The sequence below is a fragment of the Zymoseptoria tritici genome, chromosome 10 (assembly GCF_000219625.1).
Source record: "Zymoseptoria tritici IPO323 chromosome 10, whole genome shotgun sequence".
NCBI lineage: Eukaryota > Fungi > Ascomycota > Dothideomycetes > Mycosphaerellales > Mycosphaerellaceae > Zymoseptoria > Zymoseptoria tritici.
The window spans coordinates 565878-584838 of NC_018209.1; the positions used below are offsets into that span (position 1 = coordinate 565878).

At 54.0% G+C, this 18961-nt stretch overlaps 7 protein-coding genes across 7 annotated transcripts; 2 read left to right on the forward strand and 5 right to left on the reverse strand.

The window, feature by feature from the left end:
- Positions 1 to 103: 103 nt before the first annotated feature.
- On the reverse strand, positions 104 to 4727 carry MYCGRDRAFT_63016 (uncharacterized protein; the record flags this gene model as incomplete). The annotated part of the gene is made up of 6 exons (XM_003849117.1): positions 104 to 563; positions 726 to 825; positions 1048 to 1183; positions 1233 to 4360; positions 4425 to 4469; positions 4522 to 4727. 6 exons carry the CDS (start codon positions 4547 to 4549, stop codon positions 557 to 559), a joined length of 3444 nt encoding a protein of 1147 aa, XP_003849165.1.
- A 226-nt stretch (positions 4728 to 4953) lies between these two features.
- MYCGRDRAFT_48531 (gamma tubulin complex associated-like protein) lies at positions 4954 to 7641 on the forward strand (the record flags this gene model as incomplete). Its single annotated transcript, XM_003848782.1, has 1 exon — positions 4954 to 7641. The coding sequence occupies one exon, from the start codon at positions 4954 to 4956 to the stop codon at positions 7639 to 7641; it is 2688 nt and encodes an 895-aa protein (XP_003848830.1).
- Positions 7642 to 7791: 150 nt separating this feature from the next.
- MYCGRDRAFT_48516 (uncharacterized protein) lies at positions 7792 to 10434 on the reverse strand (the record flags this gene model as incomplete). The annotated part of the gene is made up of 1 exon (XM_003849116.1): positions 7792 to 10434. The coding sequence occupies one exon, from the start codon at positions 10432 to 10434 to the stop codon at positions 7792 to 7794; it is 2643 nt and encodes an 880-aa protein (XP_003849164.1).
- Positions 10435 to 11051: 617 nt separating this feature from the next.
- On the reverse strand, positions 11052 to 12932 carry MYCGRDRAFT_76200 (MFS transporter; the record flags this gene model as incomplete). The annotated part of the gene is made up of 5 exons (XM_003849115.1): positions 11052 to 11278; positions 11334 to 11546; positions 11600 to 12328; positions 12449 to 12459; positions 12580 to 12932. 5 exons carry the CDS (start codon positions 12885 to 12887, stop codon positions 11052 to 11054), a joined length of 1488 nt encoding a protein of 495 aa, XP_003849163.1.
- Positions 12933 to 14013: 1081 nt separating this feature from the next.
- Positions 14014 to 16113, reverse strand: MYCGRDRAFT_76205 (glutamine--tRNA ligase; the record flags this gene model as incomplete). The annotated part of the gene is made up of 3 exons (XM_003849114.1): positions 14014 to 14918; positions 15048 to 15360; positions 15439 to 16113. The coding sequence occupies 3 exons, from the start codon at positions 16108 to 16110 to the stop codon at positions 14014 to 14016; spliced, it is 1890 nt and encodes a 629-aa protein (XP_003849162.1).
- Positions 16114 to 16413: 300 nt separating this feature from the next.
- Positions 16414 to 17044, forward strand: MYCGRDRAFT_105909 (uncharacterized protein; the record flags this gene model as incomplete). The annotated part of the gene is made up of 1 exon (XM_003848783.1): positions 16414 to 17044. A coding segment is annotated over one exon (534 nt), but the record flags the coding sequence as incomplete, so codon positions are not given.
- A 41-nt stretch (positions 17045 to 17085) lies between these two features.
- On the reverse strand, positions 17086 to 18703 carry MYCGRDRAFT_111001 (uncharacterized protein; the record flags this gene model as incomplete). The annotated part of the gene is made up of 1 exon (XM_003849113.1): positions 17086 to 18703. One exon carries the CDS (start codon positions 18431 to 18433, stop codon positions 17513 to 17515), a length of 921 nt encoding a protein of 306 aa, XP_003849161.1.
- Positions 18704 to 18961: the final 258 nt, after the last annotated feature.

Sequence of the window (18961 nt, forward strand, 5' to 3'; positions counted from 1 at the left end):
AGGTGAGGGTAAGGGAGGATGGATTCAGGGTTCCTATCTTCCTATTCGAGCAGCCTTGTCAGCAGTGCGTCGGCTGGTCATGTCCTGAGTCTGAGAAGTATTGCTGGAAGCGTATGCGTTAGATAGCTGGGCATCTGAAACCTGCGCCTGGGACGACATGAATATTCGTCCCTCGTCTGACCTCCTTCATGACTCAAAGGAACGTGTCTAAAGAGTGACTGCAGTTAATGTAACTTCTCTCAATCTCACCAGGCGGCGCAGCCATGTGGCATGCGGCCCTCCCCCCGCCTCCACGATCCTCAACGCAGCTTGACACAACCGGGTCCCCATATTTCATCGAGGCGTCAGTGCAGGACTCGAGCTGGAATACCAGCTTGAGCACCATACGTCTTCTGCTCTGCATGGTCTTGTTCGATCTGGACCTTCGGATGCGGTCGGCGCATGGCTTGATCCCCTCGCAGGTGTATGGAACCTAGTCCTCATCATGCGGTATGCGGCACATGGCCAAGATGACTGTAGCACTGGAAGATTATGAAAACCCTCCAAACACTCATGATCATGTCCTGTAACATCGAAAAATTTCACACGGTCAGCCTTTCGTTCGCTTTCCCCGCAGCGAGCCATTGTTCCGACCACCACGAGTCGACTTCTTGTCGACCACGTATTGATCCAGAGACACCTGACACTGCTGACGATCGGGATCGGGTTGTTTTGTTTTGTCGTACCAATCGATGTCTCCCAACTGAAGTTTTCTCGCTCGCTGTTTGCTACGAGTATTACCCGACTTGTCATATCGTGGTGCACCGTGCAAGGTGTCGAAGGCGCCTGATTCGTCAGTGATTGAGTCTTGTCGAGGTTTGGTCGAGGAGTCTGGTGGTGTAATCGCTTCAACAGAAAGGGGTTTGTGAAGTCCCGCCTCGCGTGTGGTCGAATGTTGAGATTGACCTGGCGTACTGGGGCGTTTGCCGTTGAGCGAGCCCATGCCGACGAGACGGACGGAATTGGGGTTGTGTGCGCATTGAACATAATGAAAGCTGGGCGATTCACCATCTTGCTGGTCATCGGTCAAGTCGTAGTTCAAGACCAGATTCTTGATCCGTTGTTGTTCAGCCTTCTCAGCTTGTTGCTGGGATCGCATGGCGATGGCAAAGTTCGAGTCGGACGGAAGGTCGATCGATCGTGTCTGAAGTGATTAGCGGAAGACGTGCAATTGTGACACGTGCATTGCATACCTGCTGACGATTTCCTTTCTTACTCAGAAGGGCAAACTTCATCGTACCAGCGGCAGGCTTTGGCACCGGAGCAGCCTCGGGGCTTTCTTGAATCGCGGCGGCGGGAGCCTCTCGCGCAGTCCGACGCATGGGCAATGGTACATCGAACAGCGTCTTGCGGTCAAACTTGCGGGACTCCACGCTCTCCGCCATCATCTTGGCGAGCTCGCGATCAAATTCTGCATCAGCCTCGGGGTCCCGTTGATCTTCTGGGCGTGTCACGACAATTCGTTCTTCTTCGTCAGAGTCGTCAGCTTGCATGTCATCATCACCTTGCGCGGCCTCATCGCTGTCAGATTTGCCGTTGGCCGCATCGCCATCGACCGCGGCGGCATCCTCGCCATCACCCTGTGCATCGTCAGATAGATCTCCTCCGGCCTCAAACTCCTCTTCTGGCTCCTCCGGCTCGGCGTTCTTTCCGGATGCTACATCGCGATAGTTCTGCTTGCATGCCTCGGCGAAAATATTGCTCGCCTCGTTCAGATCATTCAGCACCAGCTTCCACTGCGGGCGAAGCAGGCTATATGCATCCTGAACGACGAACTCCATGTCCATTGGCAGCGGATCTTTGACGTTGATGTACAGCTGAAGGAAGCTGAGGTAAAAGTCGAGCTTCTTCTTTGCGGCACCCTTCTCGAAGCAGTGGCCACAGGTCTCCAGGAGCGCACATGCCAGACGAATGCGAAAGTAGTCATCGGGAAGATCCATTGCGCAGACTTCACCAGGCTGCGCATATCCGCCTTTGTGACCATAGTTGAGAATCTTCCATAGGGTGTCGAAAATGAGAGAGGAGTCCACCACTCGATACATGTACAGCTCGCCGAGATACTTGGCCTCCGCGATGCGGCGCTGGTTGTATTTGAAGTCGTTGATCTCGAGACCGACCGTGACGCGCTCCTGCAACTCGTCCAGAACAGTAATTGCAAAGTCCGTGTGAAAGCGATACAACGCCGCGAGCATCATCGCCAGCAAGTAAATGTTGCCGAATCGGATCTTCCCGGGCTTGACGAAGATCTTCCGCAGCATATCCACAACCTCTGCCTCCTCCCAGTGCAGCTTGCGAACCTGCTTGATGATCTTATCCAGCGATTTCTTGCTCAAGTCGACATAGACAAGCTTTCGTACGAAGAGGTCGAGAGTGGTGCGCTCCTTTTGTTGGATCGCGGCCCGCTCGGGTGGGTTGACATAGTACATTGCGTTTTCGATGAGCATGCGTTCCTGCTGTCCAAGATGCTGAGCTCCTTTTTTGCGTTGCAGAGTTTCGAGGAACGACACCATGCGTGGGGAGGTCTCGGGATTGCGAAGCAGATATCGGCCACAGTTCTCCAACAGATTGGCGATGATCTCGATATTCATGCGCGAGAAGTCATCCAGACAGACCTTGAGGCAGTGGAAAATGACATGCTCCGGCACAACACCGAACTTGGTCAGCTCCGCGATATACCGCATGTTCACCATTCGCACTTGGCCCAGGAACTCCTTGGATTTGCGGCGCTGCAGACTGCGGAATTCATCGTCGAGGTATGAAATCATGGCTTGCGGGATATCCTGCAAATGGCGGCCGAGAGTGGCGACCAAGCGAGCATAAAGTGGCAGGAGATCCGACCTGCCTTTGGGAATTTCTTCAATCGACTTGATCAGCCGATTTCGAGAAGCCTTCGAGTTGAGGAAGCAGAAATCAATGGCGAATTGATCGACTTGATCCTTTGTGGTGAGTTCGTGGAGTCTGGCGAGCAGAGCATCGACCTGTGCTCCGACCGTCTTGTTCGCGATCGCAGTCGACCCGTCGTCGTTCTCGACAGCCTTCTCCTTCGATTCCACGGATCCATCAATCTTGGAGCCTACTTGCTCCTCAGAATCAGTCTTCTTCTTCTTGCCATCCTCGAGGAGAATTCCGGGCACGCGGTCTTTCAGATCGACTATGTTTTCGTAAAAACGTCGCTCGTCCTCGTCTTCCCAAATGCCCGCTCCCTCAGCTTGACCCCGAAGATAGTCGCCTGTCCTGACAAGTCCTATGCTGCTCTCCAAGCCAGCCGAGTTGGCATCTTTCTCGGAGAGGTCGGGCATCTCAGCTCCGAGCACCTCAGCTAAAGTCTGCGCACTAGTCACCAATTTCTCCTGCGACTTGAGTGCTTTCTCGTGATTGTTTTGTCGGTCCTCGAAAACTTCTCCAGACTTGACATATGCTTCGGCATTGCGTCTGCCTTGGGCCGACAAGCGGTCCTGGTCGCGGACAATGTGTGCCTTGACATCCTCAAAGTAGCGCAGTAGGATGTTCTTGAAACGCTCTTGCATGGCTGGCGGCGTCAATGGGGGATCGGGAGATGCTCCATCATCGTTCTCAGTTGTGGTCGCAGACTCGGCGTGACCGTTGGATGTAGGAGCGCCATTCTCGGTGACTGACTGGCGTGTTTCCGACTTGTTGGGCTTCGAGCCAAGGATATCCCACGCGAATGTCTTCACGAACAGCACCACCAGAGGCAGATTGACGTGCTCGCGATCTTGGCCCAGCATATCCTTCAACACCTCCAAGGGAAATGGCTCTGGATCCGCGGTGTTTGACCGAGCTGCGCTTGCCTTGCTCTTTGCAGCTGCATCTGACCCTTTGGGAACGTCCCGTCCCTTGCTGGCATCCTCCGGCTTTGATATGTCTTCCAAGCTCTTCAACACGCCGACCAGCCAGAGCTCCGTGGCCACTCTCAAAAGAATCCTCTGGCGAGATATGCGGTCTTTTTCCTCCCGTTCGCGGACGTCGGCAGGCAGAGCCTTGAGCTGAGCTTTATCCGGCGTAGCGAGGCCACGACCGATATACCAGCCCAGATAATTTGTGAACTCCTCCGGACCAAAGCGTTGATGAAGTGCGCTGATAATCTCGACCGCAGCGCTGATGTCTCCAGCAAGCTTGAGTTTCGTCAAACCCTCAAAGCAAGCAGATATGATTTCGGTCAAGTATTTGTGTAGCGAAAGGGAGCGAATCTCTTGCAGAAAAGTGGCAACATTTGCGGGCGTGATGGCGGTGCGAAGTCGTTTGATCAGTCCTGTGTTCTTCTTCATGCTCGAGTCTAGCGACGACTGGACCGGGAAGACATCTGAACAATTCATATGGTCAATCCACTGCTCGTGATTATTTCCGCAAGCGTTCCATTCGCATACCTTGTTCACCGTTCCACGCTCGAGTATTGAGCTCCCTCAAATCGCCTTGCATGATTATTAGCCCAGATCTGTAGACTTTGACTGGCAGCAGTCATACGTTTGCGTCGCCGCTCCATGGCGGCCATGTCTCTGGGACTGACGCCGAACGGCGGGAGGGTGTAGATGGAGGGGCTGTGGACTCAGCGATCCGGCATTTGATTGATTTGTGGGGGCAGGCTCGGGTAAAGTCGAGCTTGCATTGGACGTCGTGAGCGGAGATTGTGCTTGCGCGTCGTTGTTGGCGGACTAAAAAGCGAGAGTATGTGAAACGTGCCCGTGAGGTGAAGACGCCTGAGTTTGAAGATGGTGGAGTGTAGGGTAAGTTAGAGAGTGGCACATGCCGGAGACAGGTCCGCTCCTTGAAGCTTGTCCCTGCGGCTGAAAGTTGACCTCGCCTCGCGCTTCTCTCGCGTCTCTCGTATTCCCAATCGCGTGTCACCACCTAGACAGCAAACATCAACGCCGTCGGCAATGACTTCGACCGGGAAACATGGAGCGTCACATCGACCGTGGCTTGCCTTTTCTCATAGGAGACCCGTGGCAGTCACCACGATTTCCGGAGAGCCTCGACCTGGATGAAAGCAGCATTTTTCCTCCTCTGGACGTTACAGTTCGGCCATTGGGAAAGGCTGCGGACGACGAGACACCGCACTTCACTTTTCAAGAAGACCTGCTTCCGTTCCCAGATCTCGACCATGTAGGCGACGGTCCTTTGGAACGGCCCGACGACTTGCCTCAAAACAATCTCTCCGAGCACGACACGGAGATTGATCTCTGGAAGATTGACGAGGCTATAGCGCAATCGACGAGTCTTCACACCTGGGAATGCTTCGATGGTAAAGATGTTTGCGATTCTCAAGCCACGGCGTTCCTCTCCGAAGCCAGCCAGTCCGCCTTTGATGCTGCCGCAGACCTTCAATCCAAGCATGTTGGTGTGCTCCCCCAGGACTTCGTCTCGCGAGCGATGTGCAACCTTGCGGTCGGTCGACCATCGTCTCTGTTCGGATGGGACTCGTCAGAGAAGAAGTACAAAACAAATCTGCCTGGAGCATCCATATCAGGCTTCACCGAGATGTGCTCAAACAAAGCGGCCGAGGCGATCATGGATATGGGTAACTGCATCACGCGGCTCCGTCAGTTCCGAGATGAGAACTTGCCTCGTTCACGCTCTTTCCCGGCTTTACGTGCTATGAAACATTGTGTGGCACTCATTCTGGACGCCATCGATGAGAGCGTATCCACTGGATTAGCAAGCATCGAGTCTCTTCTGCAGCTGCGACATCTCCTTGAACGACCGCACAGCGTTCTAGCTGTGCTGTATGAACTTGTTAGCACGTGTGAGACTTGCCTCTCCGAGGGGAGCTTCATCTCTATGGTTTCGGATCGTGTGTGTGACCTGGCTAATACAGGGCACGATTGTCACGCCATTATCTATTGTGTTCTGACAAAAATCAGCGCCCCATGGCTAGAGCGTTTATCGATGGATATCGGCCTCTGCGATCCCGCAACAGCAACGCTCGACGCCGGTCTCGATCATGTCCCGGACAATCGCGAGCACACTCAAGGATTTCTAGAACTGGCCGACCTCGACCTTATCCATGAGACCAGAGCCGCAACCCGCTTGCTCCGTGAAGTGGCGCCTACATGTCCGCTGTTGGGTAGCACCGCTCCCGAGTGCCTTCAGGCCTATGCAAGCTTTGCCGATGCTGCTTCCAGCGCTGAGAAGGCGGCCCGCACTGCAAGATGCTACGAGGCGCGTATGATACAAGCTTTGGCTGCATCGCCTTCACCAGAACCTCAACTACTAGCGATACATGCGCAAACGACATCATATCCGCCGCCAGCCGAGCAGGATAGTTGGCTCAATCCAGAAGGCAATGAAGACTACATAGCGCGGTCAGCTAGCCTGATGTCCTGTGCCATCGTTGACGGCAACCAAACTCAAGGTGACGAGCTTATCAGACAGGTCACACTGGCTTGCCATGATCAATCCGCTACATCTTTAAATCATACATCCGGCCTGACCACGGAAGTGTCCTCCTCCCTCATGGACCGAGTAAGGCCCATGATAGCGACGCAGCACAGGCTAGTCAATGGCGTTCTGCTGCGATCAATGTTGCGAGAGCATCACTTGCGAGAGCACCTCGAAGTGCAGCGCGCACACCAACTGTTCGGAAGCGGCGACTTTCTGACTCGACTCTCGACCGCACTATTCAGCCCAGATGCACAGTCCGCCGAAAGGAAACGCGGTGTGATACCAACGGGCGAAGTGCTAGGCTTGAGGCTCGGCGCATCTTCAGATCAACGCTGGCCGCCCGCAAGCTCAGAATTGCGGTTGACATTGGCCGATGTACTCCAAGCCACCCAAAACCCTCGACCCTCCTCAAGGGCATCAAAGAACACAGGTCATCAAGATGCGGCCTTTCCAATCAGCTTCGCCATCCGCGAACTATCCGAGGAAGAAATCGACCGCGCCCTCGACGTCCAGTCAGTCCACGCCCTCGACTTTCTCCGTCTCCAGTACGATCCCACAACCCCGATCAACGCAGTCCTGAATTCAGAGAGTCTTCTCAGCTACGATGCCATCTTCCGATTCCTACTGAAGCTTGTCCGGCAAATCTACGTGACCACAAACTTACCGCGGGATAGCTTCGGCTCGCACGCTCGCAAAGCGGCGATCTTTGCGCATCGCTCTCGTCATTTTATCTCTGTCCTACTGACGCATACAATGGACCTTGGAATCGATGCGCCATGGAGGCAATTCCTGTGGTCAATTGATCAAGTGGAGCGAAACCTAGCGGAAGAAGATGCGGCAGGAGAAATCGGTAGCAGAACATCGATGACCATCGATGGACTGCGAAGTCTGCACATCTCTTGCCTGGAACGGATCAGAAACCGATTGTACTTGAGAAAAAAGCATGAGAAGGTGCGACTTGCGATGGAGAAGGTCTTTACCGCCATCTTGAGGTGTGCTGCTCTGCTGACCGCATCTGGCGAGGTAAACGCAGGGGACTTCGAGACAGAGCTGGCAGCTTTCAACTCGTCTAACGAGCAGTTCCTGAGCGTCTTACAGCAGTCGATTGAGAAGTCCTCGAAGACGGTATTGAAGGCGGATGCGGAGGACGCTGAGATCGGCAGGATCCTGCTTTCAAGGTTACAATGGCGAAAAAATGAGTGAACTCACGCTGTACCGTGACGGCATACTTTATATCTACAATTACTCGACTACGGCTGTATACGTTGCATGCTGGGGTATCCTTCTTCCAAAACCGATAAGTCCAAACGCCTCGAGCGATGCACACTGGACAGATACTCGCTCTTTCAACACTCACTTCCCCTCCTCATCCACAAGCCTCAACTCAGCATTCTGCTCAGTCAACCTCTCAATCTCCACCTGAATAGCCAGCACCCAATGATCTCTCTCCGCTCGACTCCTGGCTTTGAAAACCACACTCCGTCCCGTAGCACCCAGCTGACTGACACGCGTGAGCTTTGTCTTGACCGCGCCGCCTTCGCTCTTGGAGCTGCTTTCCTGCTGCTGGGCTTTCACATCGTCCACAGTGTGGGAGCTTTTGAACCAGGAAGTGCTCTTCGGGTGCCAGATGACAAATGTGGTCATCGCGTCCTCGTCCGTACTGGTCCAGTTGTCTTCTAGATATATACGCGGAAGGGAGTGGTGACCCGGCGCGTTGGAGTCGAAGGTCTGGTTTTGATACAGCAGGTCGTTCTCCGTCAACAAGCCGGAGTAGAGATAGCAGCCTTGCAGCGACATGGATGCGATACGCTCGTGATGGATGTGTACTAGCTTCTTTCCAGTGCGTTTCCGGAGCGTGTCTTGGAAGATGAGGAGATGTCCGTGGCTCAAGATGACGTGACAGCGAGTGAATGTGGTGTGCTTCCGGGGCTTGCGGAATAGAGCACCAGACATATGGATCGTGCGGCAGTCTGAGATACCGCACATATTGTACAGGGTTGGGGAAGCGTACGATTTACCCACCTCCCACTTGTAAGCAAATTGGCCGACGACCGCTTCGGCGCGTTCGTCGATGCCGAGCTCGCGCAGATTCTGATCACGAGTGGTTCGGTAAAGGCTCATGTCCGCCGTGATGCGTTGCGACCAGTACTCTGTGAGTTGCTGGAGACGAGTCATCCACTCAGTCCGGGCGTCCTTGTTGTAAGCCTGGAGACGGATGACCAGACCATTCTTCAGCACGAGCTCAATCACACGATCATGGTCGATGTCTGTAGTATTTCCGTCCTCGCGTCGACTGTCGGGCACAGGTGCATGGAAGTCCACATTGTCGCCGCCAGTGGTCAAGGCATCGTCTATGGGCGTTGCGCCTTTGGCAAAGGCCCGCACGGTCTGCACATCGCACAGATCGATAAAGCCATCACATGCCAACAGAATGTTCGTATTGCGCTCCGCTTCAGCCGCAGCAGCACTGTCATAATCTTCTTCTGCTGCGCGAGATTTGTCGCCAACAGCATCCAGCCAAGCAATGCGCCCATCTCGAAGAGGATACGGCTCGATGTCATACGCCAACGGGACTTGCTCTGCAAATTGCTTTGCAGTCGGGACAGCACCGTCTTCCTGCGTGGTCGGCATCCGCGGTGGTGGTGGAGGATGCGCTGCGGCGGGTCGGACGAATATGAGGTACTGATTCTGCGTTGCGAAATACAGACGCTTGAAGAGCATCTTCCCCAATCTTTGCTCCTTTCCCGTCTGAGAAGTCAGACGAATGAGGAACCCTTCTATGGGTGACGGTTCCTCCAGTCGCGGACTATTGCGTACTTTCGTGTACGTAGGGTAGTGATCCTTCGGTCGCAGTTCTAGGTCGTGCGTTCGTTCCATAGCAATGGACCCATACATTTGTTGTTCGACTGAGCCATATATCCACTCCAGTCGGTCGTAGCGCTTCCAGGCCAGACCAATTCGATCATTTTTCGCCCAGGACGTCAATACATCAGTCCATTCCGGGTTGTGCTTCAACATCTCTATACATCGCGCAACAATGGCTCCTGCGGCACCCTTTTCATCGGTGAGGGCTTTGGCGAGAGCCTCATCGTTGCCGTCGGCAGCATCAGCCAGCGTTTGAGATTTCTCCGACACTCTGAACGGATCGTCAAGTCTGAGGTTAACGCTCAAATCCGGGATGTTAACCTGAAGTGTGTCGGCTCGCTGGTATCCAAGCACACCCCGGAGAAATGTGTACCAGTCCAAAGCTGTCGCGGTCGATTGAGCTCGGAGATAGTATATCGTGGTCCTCCCATCCTTGGTGGACCACAAGCAAAGTGTCTTGTCCAGAGCCGAGTACAAGTTGATGTGTGAGCGTTTCTGACTGAGCAAGATCTGAACCTTGGGCTTCTTCTTGACGTTCTCTCCCTCCGATACCGTGATGACTCTGGTCTGATAGAATTGTAACACAGCTTCCGCGTCCTCTTCGGAGTGCTTCCTGCAGACGACCATGAATTCTCTCCACTTGTCCACGCTTCTTGTTTCCACGCCTTGACTGAGCTTCTCGTCATAGTCCTCGCGAAGAAATTGCTGAGTAATATCAATGCGAATGAGCATCTTGTCGACCTTCAACATCTCTCCGTCCTTTGCTTTATTGGTCCGAAAGGTACCTCGGGCAGCAAGTCGAGAGGCGCGAGCCCGAAGCTGTAGCCGGCTTGCTTGGGTGAAGCGCACTTTGGGCACAGGAATTTTGTCCGCGACACGGTCCAGACGAGACGTGGTCGAGCGCTCCTGGGCTACCGACGTTTGCTGCGATCGGGCGGTGATTTGAGTGTCCTGGCCCAGACTTGTGCTTTCCTCCGTCTCTTGTGCGTCGCCATTGTTGTCGACCGCCTCGTGTGTCGTACGAAGCGACGAAGGCCCGGCAGAGCTCACATGCTGGCTATGCAGCAGACTTCTCGTACTCAGCGCCGTCTCTGAACTCAAAGCTCCTGCGTCCGCGGATTGAGTGGACATGCGCAGTTCTGGGTCCGTCCGTGGCTCCACGGTGCTCGCAACAATGCTGATATTGGCCACAGGTCCATCGTAATTTGCTCCGATAGGATGTGCAGCGGAGAATGTAGGCACTCTTTCACCACCGCGGCCGACATATTGCCTGAACCAGTGCTTGCGATGCGACTTAAGCCATCCTTCGGGGAGTGGGCCGATGAAGACGCGGCGAGTGGTCTCGTGCAGGTGGTCTGGCGTCGCATGCTCCAAGCGTCGCGCAGTATATGGGTGGCTCATCGCATTGCCGGCATGGCAGCCACCGTGGCGCCCTGAGATGTGTACAGGCGGTAGGCCATGTCGGCGATGTATTCACGCTTTGAGAGAAATGAAGGCAGGTGGTTTGTGGCTGATTGAGATCGACCCGACTGTTGTTTCCCCGCGCCATGGCTTTGGAGCCGAAAGCAGCGTGTCTAGCACGATAATTCATCCGGGACAACAGCGACGAACAGACAGATGATCAAGATGGTAATTGGTTACACGCGCTCAGGAGAATCCCAGCCCTTCAAGTGGCTTCAGAGTGCAACAAGCCAACTTGGGCGCGAAGGCTATTCGTTTCCCTGTTGTACAGCAATACCGAATCGTCTCTACTGCGAGTCCCTCCTGGCATTGAACTCTCCTCCAACTTTGGCTTCGTCACTATCGGATCCCTCACGAATCGCGCCATGCCTCGCCTTCTCAACAGCATCGGGGCCAGCCGCTTCGGCCAAGTCCTCGTCATCAGCGGCGTCCAGACTCCGTCCACGCCTTTCAGGACCGAGCAAAGTGAGCAGAATCACGTAGACAAAGACGCAAGCCATGAAAATGCAGATGACTGTGGCGGTAGGTTAGTCCAGTCTTCTGGAAAAACAGCAGAGTGAACCGCCTACCCTTTCCATACTCATCTCGCGGCACTTTCTTTCCATTCGCCTCGATCTTAGGTGGCAGGGGGAACTTCTCTCCAATAGTGGCCTCGATCGTCGAGGAAGCCGATGAGGCGAGGTTGCCGAGCTGATAAGATGTACCGACGACGAAAGCCCGCAAGCTGCCAGGACTCAATTCCATCAAGTGAATGGGAATCACACCCCATGCTCCCTGGACACCTGAAAGAATAGTCAGCAACTGGTTCGGTGAGTTAGGGGGGTCGGGAACTTACAGAATTGCTCGAAGAATGCCGCAGCCATGATCCGTTCATTAGAGACAAATGAGTAGGGATAAAGTAATGCTCCACCGAGGATGCAGACAACAATGATGGAGAAGCGACGTCCAAATGTCTGGCTGAGGTATCCAATCGTGGTACCGCCAGTAATAGCTCCGAGGTTTGCTACAACCTGTGTGACGGTCACGGCGTTTGGCGAGAAGTTGTACTGGTTCGTAAGCATGGTTGGATAAAGATCCTGAGAGCCATGGGACATGAAATTGAAGCCTGCCATTAGCAGGACCATGTATATGAGCAGCGTCCAGTGCTTCTTCAAAGCAATTTTGCCTTCCTTGACGAATGTCTTGCCGATGTTGTCGCCGCTTTCGCGGATTCGTACGCGCTCATTGTAAGCGTCTGTCTCGCCCAGGAATAGACGGAAGATGATGATAAGAACTGGCACGGCGGAGCCAAACCAGTATAGAGGCCTCCAGCCATGAGGCGTGGTGTTGACGAAAGCACGAGCAAATACGGTTGCGAGGAGGTAGCCAAATGCATAACCCTGTTGGAGCATGCCGGAGATGATGCCTCTGGCCTTTTGCGGACAGTCTTCGAGAGCCATCGCAGCGACGTTGCCGTACAGTCCGCCCATGGCAATTCCGAAGAGAGCACGGACAGCGAGGAATTGCTTGTATGTGTTGCAGAAGCCGGTGCCCATCTCCAGAACGATGAAGAGGATGTTGTTCACTGCAAGGAAAGAGCCGATGTGTTAGCAATTCTCCAAACAAAATATGACAAACCAGGATGGAGTCGCAAGACACGTCGTAGCCTTGCTTGTATGGTCTCCAATCCTTCGATTCAACGTACCAACAAAAGGCCTAGACACGAAAGAACATAAGGATTAGCGGAGCTCAGGCAACACGGCGGCGCAGACCAAGACCTGCCACGGGCCGAGACAATCTCAGGCGCGGCAAGCCTTACATCCTTCACAGACTTACCACTTGCGTCCATATCGATCAGAAGCAAGACCGAATGTGATCGCTCCAACAGACCGAAACATCAGGACGAGCGTGATACCCCAAGTGATGTCCTTCTTGGTCTTGCCAAACGTCTCAGCCAAATCCGTCACAGTAAGCGACACGGTGAAGAAGTCAAAGGCATCCCAAGTCCACGCGAAGAACGAGCATAGAAAGAACTTCCATTGCTTTCGATTCAGCAGACAGAGGAGCTTGAAGGGATTCTCGACCTTGTCCATCGGCGGCTTGAGCGATGAGATGCGGGTGGCCAGGTATTTGCCCACCGACATGCCTTCGTAGTGCTCTCCTCCCGCGGCATGGCGAGCATGCTCGCGATTTCGAGAGTCGACATCGTGCTGTTCGTGCTGTTCGGCATAGAAATCGCTCGGCTTTTCCGACATGTTGGCGAAATCTCCGAATAACAAACTCTGGTGATGTCAGCGTCGCTTGGCACTCGAATTTAAGCATCCACAAGACGTGGAGATGAAAGCTTGGTATAACATACGCTTGGTGATCAACTCACAACCGTGCACAAAGAGAGGAAGCAGAGTGTGCAGGCTCAAGTAAGCTCGCGTGGAGGGGAAGGCATCTGCTTTGTAGCCCCAAGCAGTGAACTATGCTAAAGCGGCGGAACCATCGTGGTCGTGTGAACCTCCGCTCGTTCTCCGTGCGAGATCGGCACAGTTCGTGTCAGTCCATTGGCTCAAGACAGCAGAAGGAACATGCGTCATCCACGGAGATGAGGCGGATTGGGCGGAGAACCTAGCATTTCTGCAGAGCCGGGGCTGAGGAGAAGTCTTTCGCGAAGGAGACGTCCAATGAGAGCAACACTTTCGCTCCGTCGCTTACCATGAACAAGCACTTCTAGAAGGCTAGTCCTGGTCAATGGCCAGTAAGATGCGACATGGATGATTGAACAAGGCGATGCGATCCACCTGTCGCGTGACAAGCTCAAAGCTTGGTAGGGTCAAGCTCGACGTGAGCCGGTTCCAGGGTCAGAGCCGCAATTCTTCTTGCGAAGAGCAGATATCCTGCAGGCGAAGAGAGAAATTAGTCGACATCGATGCGAAGGTGCTCGTATTGTTAGAGCCCACTTGATGAGCTATACTGGTCAGATACCCATCCCGCGACATCTAAAGGCCCGATGAACCGGGTATTTGACGAATTTCGCCGGTAACCGGAAAACCTTAGCGCTGTTGTTAGCTGTGGTTAATTGTTCAGCCAGAGGGGTGGTCGGGATAGCTGGTCTTGTAGCTGGTCTTGAGGACTGTTCCTTGTTTGAGCTAGTCTGGCATTGGGAGTCATTGCGCCATTAAAGAAAGACCTCGAGACTGGGTATCCTCTCACGCAATCGCTCACTTCCGTCTGACGCGCCCACAATGGCCACCACGACCGAAAACAGAAATCGCACTCGACCTACGCCTTCTTGCCCGCATCCTCCTTGAGCGTCACAATGCGATTCAGGACGACCTTGTCCGCGGTGGAATCGCTGTCCTCCGCGAAATATGCAGTCCTGAGACCCTGGAAGCGCACGCTGCTCTTATCCGCATTGGCGGTCGTCTCACCATCTGTCTTTGGCCAGGGTGCCCGCTCCTGAATTTCGCGGAATCCGCACTCGACCATGGCATCGGCGAAAACGACTTCGGAGTCAGGGTTCACGTTGTCATAGTAGCCGCCAGTCTTCCAATCCAGCTCGTTGGGCTTCGGTGTCTTGAACAACGGGTTGAACAGTCGACATTCAGCCCGGACCGGGGACTTGTGCGAGGCTGATTCGCCGACCCAATGGATGCGAGCCTTGCCAGCTGGGACAGAAGAGCCATACTCTGCCTTAATCTCCGCCACTTTGCCCGTGGCAGCGTTTTTTGAAAACGAGAGACAGCGGAGAGGATGCTCGGCGTGCAGGAGGCCAACACTCTTGCCAGGGGCCAAACGGAAAAAGTCGGGATCGTCCTCCTCGCGGAAGTCGTCACGGTCGATGTAAATGACCTTTGTGAAAGGAACCTTGTGGGAACCCTTCGCTGGATCTTTAGGGTCAAACGGCACCTCGCGCTCTTCGAGATAGTCGTCTGCTAGATTCTCGATCACGACTTTGATCGGATCCAGTACTAGCATGAGTCGTGGTACCGTGCGTTCAAGGTATGTCCGAATCGTCGCGTCGAGGTTGTGTGTCATGGTGTTGGCATTCGCTTTTGTCACTCCCAGATCAAGGACGAACTTCTTGAGAGCGCCCGGCGGAACACCACGTCGACGGAGGGCCACGAGTGTGAACAGCCGAGGGTCGTTCCAGTCACGTACGACCGGAGGTATTGAGCGAGCGCCCGCTGTTGTGGCCGGCGTAGCGGTCGCGGATACTGCTTGCTCCTCCTCGCCATCATTTTCCAGTTTGACCTCCTCCAACCCGTCTGCAACTTCGTCCACTGGCTCTGCTTTGCCATCTCCGACTGTCGTACCGTTCACAAGCATAGCAATCCTTCGCTTTGACAGAATAGTACCTTCCACGTTGAGTCTGCCGTACTCCCTCTGCATCGGGCCTTTCTCGTCACTACCGGGTAGCTTGTGGTCCAGAGCCTCGAGTAGCCAATTGTAAGCGGGCCGTAGTGTCTCGAACTCCACCGTGCAGAGACTGTGTGTGATGCCCTCGAATGAATCGACCAGACAGTGTGTAAACTCGTATGTGGGGTAGATCTTCCATTTCACTCCCGTCCGATGATGATAGTTCTCCTTCTTGACTCGGTATGCCGCAACATCCCACATTGCAGGATTCTCGACCAAGGATTTCAATTTCGCTTTCTGCTTCTTGGTCTCTGCGTCGTCGCCCTCCTTGATCTCGTGCTCCTCGACCGATGTGCCCAGATATTGCTTCATGCGAAGATGTGCCGTGCCAGCCTCATAGTCGCCGTCCCGCATCTTTCGAAACTCCGCAAGGTTGGTGTCCGGACTCGCTGACCAGTCTGCACATACACTCCTCGGACCATGCTCTGGTCCGCCTCGTCTCGCCTTGACCTCAGCTGCTGAACAAAAGCAGACGTATGCCTTGTCCCGACGAATCAACTCCTCTGCCAGTTCGTACAATTGATCGAATTCGTCCGAACTGTAGGTCACTCGCGCGGGCTTGAAGCCCAACCACGATACCATGTCCTTGATGCTGGTGAAGAACTGCTCCTCCTCTTTCGCCGGATTGGTATCGTCGAATCGGAGGTTGCACTGGCCGCCGTATGACTTGGCGAAGCCAAAGCTCACCGTGATCGCTTTCGCATGGCCAATGTGGAGGTACCCATTGGGCTCTGGCGGGAATCGCGTGACCACATCGGTGACCGGCTTCTCATTGTATACACCCTTCAGCCATCCAGTCTTGAAAGGGTCGACCGCTTCTGCTGGCTTGCTGGGCACCGCAGCTGTTGTGTTCGGAGCAGCAGATTTTGAGGCCTCCTTCTTCGCGCGTGCCGCTGCCTTCTTCGCCTCCTTCTCTGCTGCTCGTTTCGAAACTTTGGGCTCCTCTGGAGCGTCCGCCATTGTCGTCTAGTCAGGCGAGGGTTCGATTGAGCGAGCGAATGGAATGGACGTGTGTCTAGGCACGAGACTAGACAGTTCACCAGAAACCCGTTGCAACGACCGTGGACGAAGAAAGTGGAATGTGAACTGGATGAATTGTCGCAAGTTATTCTTAAATGTTTTGCTTGACTCGAATGCATGACTTCGGCGCACCTGCCTCCGTTTGCACCCTTGCGGCCCCCACCTCCTGCCCCACCATGACGCCTCAGGTTCTCCTTCGTACAACCACTCACGAACAATGAGAAAACACATCTTGCAGGACTTTCATCCTCTTGCATAACAGCAAGATCGTCGTCGTCCTGCTGTGAAGGTCAAGAGTCAACCACAATCAGCGCAAAACCGTGCAAGCAACGAACAACATGTCTCCAACACCACTCTCGGATATCCTCCCCCTTAGCATGCTCTACAAGACCGAGAATCTGGCGCCCTCATCTACGCCTTTGGAGACATCTACTTCGCGCTTCAACGACAAGATCTCCATTGTACGCACCGACATCACCACACTCGAAGTCGGCGCAATCGTCAATGCTGCAAATGAATCTCTTCTCGGCGGCGGCGGAGTCGATGGAGCGATTCACAGCGCCGCGGGTCCAGAACTTCTGAGAGAATGCGAGACGCTCGATGGCTGTGACACAGGCGACGCAAAAATCACCGACGCCTATGACTTGCCCTGCTCGAAAGTCATCCACGCTGTCGGTCCAGTCTACTTCCGAACCAAGCGCGAAGGTACCCATACTAGTCTCCTCCAGAGCTGCTATACGCGCAGCCTCGATCTGGCAGTTGACAATGGTTGCAAGAGTATTGCTTTCAGCGCTTTGAGCACGGGTGTGTACGGCTATCCGAGTATGGAAGCCGCCGAGACTGCCATTCAGGCTGTGAAGCAGTGGCTGGAGGCAGATGAGGAGCGTGCGGCGAAGATGGAGAGGATCGTGTTTTGTCAGTTCATGCAGAAGGACCAGACTGCATATGAAGAGATTGTACCGTATGTTGTTCAAGACTGCGACTTCGAACAAAGACTAACAGCTTTACAGGAAATACTTTTCGGCGCCATCGAACAGCGAACAGTCAGGCAGCAATTCTGCCGATGCAGGAGCAGAGTGAGGGAGCAGGCCTTGAACACCCCTGTACTACCAAAGTACCAGAAGATGGTGTATCTTTACGCCGCACGGCGCATGGCCTTTTGGACAGTGGCCCGAGGTAGGAGGCCCTATACTAGCCGCGGAATTGGCTCTTGCTTGTACTCCATCAGCACTGGTGATTTCGACCCGAAGAGATGGGCCGTCCGGAGTCAGATTGAATGTGTTGCATTAATAAGTGATAGCGATTCAGCCAGCGTCTGTCGATATTTCTCGCCTCTCAAGCTTCAGTCAGTGACCAGAGCTTCCGTCCTTCGCAACACGTACAGCCAATGTGTGATCTTTGGTCGATGCACAACGCCAGCTGACAGTCGCTTACGTCGCTGCGCCAGGGTCTCGTCTCGGTTCGCATCCAGGTCGATTTTCTCCTTTGTTTCCAGAGTCCACAACTGATTCGGGTGAGTGAAGCCCGCTTGGATTGTAGAGTCGTCCAGCAGACCGGTGGAAGCACTGTGAGGCAACGGAGGTAGGAACGGAAATCGATCCTCGCTGTACGAGATCACGACCCACCTCCCACTCTTTGGTGTAGTCAACGCCGCTAGATGTACAGCCAGTACGTGCAGCGGGTGGACTTCCGCGGAGTGATGTGCACCACCTTGGAGGATTCGCCTTGTCCAGCCGTTGGGGGAGAGTGGATAGGGTAAATAAATGAGTCTGTTGGCACCACAAGAGATGCTATCGCTTGTAGATTTGTCCAATACCAGATCAAACAAACGGCCGGCCTCCTCCTCTTGACGCTGTAAAAGGTCAAGAGTCGAGTCTAGAGACAGCAGATCCATGCACGACCATCGCATGTTTGTCAATTTCGATTGCACCCATTGTTCCTGGTCCTGGGAAACGTTCGTCACATCGGGAGCCTTGGATTTGGATAGAATATTCGTCTCCCGCTCCGAAGCAGCTTCGATCGCCGCCGACGAGAAGTCAATATTGTGGACCTGGGCGGGATTCTCGACCATATCGCGGAGGATAGAGGCATCTGAAGTGCCGCATCCAATGTGCAGTACTTGGGCATTGTGTAGTGCGTCGGCATCATCGACCACATCTGTTGCGACATCGCGAAGAGCAGTGGCTGGGATCAGCCAGTCGAAAGGGGTGCGGTCTTTTGTGAATCGAGTGTCCCAGTAGTCGTGCGAGGCAAAGTCAGGCATTGTTCTCTTCTGCTTTGTTGGAGTTCGCCTGGCGTCTAAGCCACGATTGTGTACTCTTTCTCTGGAGGGTCGGCAAACGCAAACAAGGCTGCGATGGATATGATCGGAGGGAGCTGGTTAGGAAAACCTGAAATTGAGGAAGAAACACAGTCAATGGAAGCGGAGGTGTGCACAAGTCAAGCCGCGGGTTTCACACCTCGACAAAAAGGTGGAGAGGTCTTTCTTCGGCTATCGAGTGTTTCGAACCACAGGCACTACATTCGAGGTCATGATGGTGATCTGAGGTCCGAGAATCATTCGCACAGTAAGGGAAGGCATCCTCATTGATCCTGGACACGATACGATGCACCCTGTTCAATATCTATCGCCTTCGGTGATCATCTTCCCGCTACGTCATCACCGTGAGAGGAGGTCGTCGGCAAGCAAGGCAGGATGTTTGGATGCCGTGCGTGCATTCGTCCCCAAATACTTGCATTCACAGATCTTCTTGATACGTAGATGATCGTATTCTCATTCCCTATAGCTACC